We start from the raw sequence: 5,735 nt of genomic DNA on the forward strand, positions 1-5,735 counted from the left end.
ATTAGGGTCCATGTGACTAGAGAAAGCATTAGGGTCCATGTGATTGGGGAAAGCATTAGGGTCCATGTGACTTCCCCATCAGGAGAACCTCTTCCATGACTTGCACAGTATTTTCTGAATGACTGTGTTCTGGTCAAATGAAATGGACTAAAATATCCATATACTGTAGGTTCATCCATGTTCATATATAGGCCCACATCCCTGTCTGTTCAGAAAGACTTCTTCCCTGACTTATATATAGGTCCATGTACTGTACAGTATATACTGTTGGACTATCCACGTTCAGAAAGACCTCTTCCCTGACTTGCAGACTAGAATCTTCTGGAATGCTCGTCTGAAGTCCTGGTTGAAGATGGTGTAGATGACGGGGTTGAGGGAGCTGTTGACATAGCCTATCCAGAAGAAGAACTTAAAAAGAGACTGGGGGATCTCACACGGCGCCCGGCACACTCCATACAGGCTGTAAGCAGATCAAATACGATCAATTAATCAATCAATCAATCCATACATTAAACTAACAGTTGGCTACCACCTGACTGTAGTCAAATCAACAAAGTATTTAGTTATCGTCCCGAATGCCACCGCCCGGATCTCCACAAAGGACCCTACTAACTATAGATGGACACGACCTTAGAGTGAAATCTCACCACACCGACCTCAAATGACTTGAGAAATGACTTGAGAAACAAACAAAATACCTCCAGGTAAACAAAGAGCGATGCGAGACAAACAATTGGCTCAATGGTGTCTGCTCCTCTTACATGATGGGGAAAGATGTTACAGAACTCTGGAGCTTTGGAAAACTTTGTATTACAGTATTACTGTGTAGAATACATAGTAGAAATACAGAGTAGAAACCAGTAGAAACACAGTAGAAACCAGTAGAATCAGTAGAAACACAGTAGAAACACAGTAGAAACCAGTAGAAACACAGTAGAAACACAGTAGAAACCAGTAGAAACCAGTAGAAACACAGTAGAAACCAGTAGAAACCAGTAGAAACCAGTAGAAACACAGTAGAAACCAGTAGAAACACAGTAGAAACCAGTAGAAACCAGTAGAATCAGTAGAAACACAGTAGAAACCAGTAGAATCCAGTAGAATCAGTAGAAACACAGTAGAAACCAGTAGAATCAGTAGAAACACAGTAGAAACCAGTAGAAACAAGTAGAATCAGTTGAAACACAGTAGAAACCAGTAGAATCAGTAGAAACACAGTAGAAACCAGTAGAAACACAGTAGAAACACAGAAACACAGAAACACAGAAACACAGTAGAAACACAGTGGAAACCAGTAGAAACACAGTAGAAACACAGAAACACAGTAGAAACACAGTAGAAACACAGTAGAAACCAGTAGAAACACAGAAACACAGTAGAAACACAGTAGAAACCAGTAGAAACACAGTAGAAACCAGTAGAAACACAGTAGAAACACAGTAGAAACACAGAAACACAGAAACACAGTAGAAACACAGTAGAAACACAGTAGAAACACAGTAGAAACCAGTAGAAACACAGAAACACAGTAGAAACACAGTAGAAACCAGTAGAATCACAGAAACACAGTAGAAACACAGTAGAAACCAGTAGAAACACAGAAACACAGTAGAAACACAGTATAAAACACAGAAACACAGTAGAAACCAGTAGAAACCAGTAGAAACACAGTAGAAACCAGTAGAAACACAGTAGAAACCAGTAGAAACCAGTAGAAACACAGTAGAAACACAGAAACACAGAAACACAGTAGAAACACAGTAGAAACCAGTAGAAACCAGTAGAAACACAGAAACACAGAAACACAGTAGAAACACAGTAGAAACCAGTAGAAACACGTAGAAACACAGAAACACAGTAGAAACACAGTAGAAACCAGTAGAAACACAGAAACACAGTAGAAACCAGTAGAAACACAGAAACACAGTAGAAACACAGAAACACAGTAGAAACCAGTAGAAACACAGAAACACAGAAACACAGTAGAAACCAGTAGAAACACAGTAGAAACACAGTAGAAACCAGTAGAAACCAGTAGAAACACAGTAGAAACCAGTAGAAACACAGAAACACAGTATAAACCAGTAGAATACCTGTAGCTGAAGAAGAAGGGGAACCAGCAGATCACGAAGACGCCCATCACCACCGCCAAGACGAAGGTAAACCTCTTCTCCCTCGCCGCTGTTATTTTCTTCCTGTTGACGGTGCTCCTCCGCTTCCTACGGGACGAAAACAGCTCGATGGACTTAGAGCTGGCACGCGACTTCTTGCTCTCTGAGCGTTTGGACGAAGCCAAGCTGCTCTTCCTGCTTCCTGTGGACTTCCTTCTCTCTGAAGGTTTGGAATCCTTCTTGTCGTCATGGTGGTGGTGGTGGTGGTGGTGATGCTGATGGGAAGAGGAATGGGAATGTTTTTTGGCGGATGTGGGTTTTTCGTCCGACGAGCTGCTGTCGTCAAAGTCGTCTCCATCGTCGGGGTCGGGGGTTAATTTGGGTTCGTTGGGTAACATCCCCTGTGGCACCGGCGTCTTCTGCTGGCTCTGGCAGTGCCCGTTCTCCCGGGCAAACGCTCCGCCGCCACCGTTTTCCTTCAGAGATCCTCCGCACCCCTCCTCCTCGCCCCCCTGCCCCAACCCGTTAAAGTGTAACGGGGCAGTTCCGTTGTCCTCCACCTCTCTCTTCTTCTCCGACATGGTCCTCGTCCGCGTCTTAGCAACCTGGTAGATCCTGATCAGAAGAAGATTCATCACTTACATTTAGTCACGCATAACACTAGATAGTATACTACATATGGGAACTGGGTTCAATTTAGCCCTACACACTATATAGTATACTACATAAGGGATACAGGGTTCCATTTAGCGCTACACACTAGATAGTATACTACATAGGGGAACAGGGTTCCATTTAGCCCTACACACTAGATAGTATACTAGATAGGGGAACAGGGTTCCATTTAGCCCTACACACTAGATAGTATACTAGATAGGGGAACAGGGTTCCATTTAGCCCTACACACTAGATAGTATACTAGATAGGGGAACAGGGTTCCATTTAGCGCTACACACTAGATAGTATACTACATAGGGGAACAGGGTTCCATTTAGCGCTACACACTAGATAGTATACTACATAGGGGAACAGGGTTCCATTTAGCCCTACACACTAGATAGTATACTAGATAGGGGAACAGGGTTCCATTTAGCGCTACACACTAGATAGTATACTAGATAGGGGAACAGGGTTCCATTTAGCCCTACACACTAGATAGTATACTAGATAGGGGAACAGGGTTCCATTTAGCCCTACACACTAGATAGTATACTACATAGGGGAACAGGGTTCCATTTAGCCCTACACACTAGATAGTATACTAGATAGGGGAACAGGGTTCCATTTAGTGCTACACACTAGATAGTATACTAGATAGGGGAACAGGGTTCCATTTAGCGCTACACACTAGATAGTATACTAGATAGGGGAACAGGGTTCCATTTAGCCCTACACACTAGATAGTATACTAGATAGGGGAACAGGGTTCCATTTAGCCCTACACACTAGATAGTATACTAGATAGGGGAACAGGGTTCCATTTAGCCCTACACACTAGATAGTATACTACATAGGGGAACAGGGTTCCATTTAGCGCTACACACTAGATAGTATACTAGATAGGGGAACAGGGTTCCATTTAGCCCTACACACTAGATAGTATACTAGATAGGGGAACAGGGTTCCATTTAGCCCTACACACTAGATAGTATACTACATAGGGGAACAGGGTTCCATTTAGCCCTACACACTAGATAGTATACTAGATAGGGGAACAGGGTTCCATTTAGTGCTACACACTAGATAGTATACTAGATAGGGGAACAGGATTCCATTTAGTGCTACACACTAGATAGTATACTAGATAGGGGAACAGGGTTCCATTTAGCCCTACACACTAGATAGTATACTAGATAGGGGAACAGGGTTCCATTTAGCCCTACACACTAGATAGTATACTAGATAGGGGAACAGGGTTCCATTTAGCCCTACACACTAGATAGTATACTAGATAGGGGAACAGGGTTCCATTTAGCCCTACACACTAGATAGTATACTAGCTAGGGGAACAGGGTTCCATTTAGCCCTACACACTAGATAGTATACTAGATAGGGGAACAGGGTTCCATTTAGCCCTACACACTAGATAGTATACTAGATAGGGGAACAGGGTTCCATTTAGCCCTACACACTAGATAGTATACTAGATAGGGGAACAGGGTTCCATTTAGCCCTACACACTAGATAGTATACTACATAGGGGAACAGGGTTCCATTTAGCGCTACACACTAGATAGTAAACTAGATAGGGGAACAGGGTTCCATTTAGCCCTACACAATAGATAGTATACTACATAGGTTTCAATTTCAGACATTAGGACACTAGGAAGTGCACTACATAAGGAGGGTTTAAGTAAAGGGGGGGGGGGAAGTCAACTCACCTGATGTACACTAGTATCATGATAACGCAGGGAGCGAAGAAGGATCCTATGCTGGAGTAGAGAATATACCAGGTCTCATCATTCAGCCGACACTGAGGACTGATCTCCCCTCCACTGCTCCTGTCCATGGAGATCAACGGTGGAAAGGAGATAACCGCCGAGATCAGCCAGACCACCACGATCATCCCGTTTAGCCGTGTAGGAGTCCGCTTCTGGTTGTATTCTATCGCCTGGGTGATCGACCAGTAACGATCGAGACTGATAGCGCACAGGTGAACTATAGACGACGTGCAAAAGAGAACGTCTAACGCCAAGTAGATGTCGCACCAAACTTTCCCGAAGAACCAGTAGCCCATGAGTTCGTTAGCTAAAGAGAAAGGCATGACGAGAGTAGCCACTAGGATGTCCGCGCTGGCCAGGGACACCAGAAAGAGGTTCTGCGGCGGTTTGAGAGCGCGGCTGGTCAACACGGCGATGACCACCAGCACGTTGCCCACAATGGTAAACAGGATGAGAAAGCCCACGACTACCGTCAGTCCGGTTATGGAGAGGAGAGAGTACTCACTGTCCCCGGTAGCCGAGGAGTTGGTGAATGTGGTATTCCGCTCGTCCACCACCCCGGAGAAATTCAAGAAATCCATTATTTTAATTAATCACTCATGCATGAGGGTAAAAAAATAAAAAAATAAAAATAAAATGTGTGTTATTCGCTAGCACACATCCGCGAAGGGTTAGTTATATTTCACATGTCTTTGGAGAAAAACGTTGAAATCACACGGTCCCTTTTCCCTTCTCTCTCAGCCCCCTCTCTCTCTCTCTCTCTCTCTCTCCTACCTGCCTCTTATATTCAGCGTTGTCATCTCCAATCCGCTCCGAGACAGAAACGGACTAAATCAGAACACTATTCAAAAATACTCCGAAGACAAACTGTCATAGGTGTTAAGATTCGACATGACTTAATCACCACCAGGACAAATCAGTTAGATCCCCATCCACGCGTCCTCGGCGGGTAGTAAATGTCCTCCTCCCTGCTGCATCCTCGAGCTGCTACACCGAGCGTCCTGCTCGAGAGGATTGTAATATCCACGTGCTGTTCGCATTTAAACTCACCCGGGGAGCGGGAGAAGAGAGAGAGGAGATAGAGAGGATGGGGTGTTATCCGTGTTAATTGATACCACATATATATACCGCACCAGTTGATGTAGTTACTGTCATGTGTGAGGACCAGCTATTAGTGTGTGTG

The 5,735-nt window shown here is 44.3% G+C and overlaps 1 protein-coding gene across 1 annotated transcript; it reads right to left on the minus strand.

Moving 5' to 3' along the window:
• Positions 1-253: 253 nt before the first annotated feature.
• LOC109884757 (alpha-2C adrenergic receptor-like) lies at positions 254-5,143 on the minus strand. The gene is made up of 3 exons (XM_031820133.1): positions 4,493-5,143; positions 2,094-2,726; positions 254-460 (listed from the first exon to the last, which is right to left on the minus strand). Exons 1-3 carry the CDS (start codon positions 5,131-5,133, stop codon positions 283-285), a joined length of 1,452 nt encoding a protein of 483 aa, XP_031675993.1. The 5' UTR covers positions 5,134-5,143; the 3' UTR covers positions 254-282.
• Between the last annotated feature and the right edge of the window lie 592 nt (positions 5,144-5,735).

Source organism: Oncorhynchus kisutch, unplaced genomic scaffold (genome assembly GCF_002021735.2).
Source record: "Oncorhynchus kisutch isolate 150728-3 unplaced genomic scaffold, Okis_V2 scaffold3069, whole genome shotgun sequence".
Classification (NCBI taxonomy): Eukaryota; Metazoa; Chordata; class Actinopteri; order Salmoniformes; family Salmonidae; genus Oncorhynchus; species Oncorhynchus kisutch.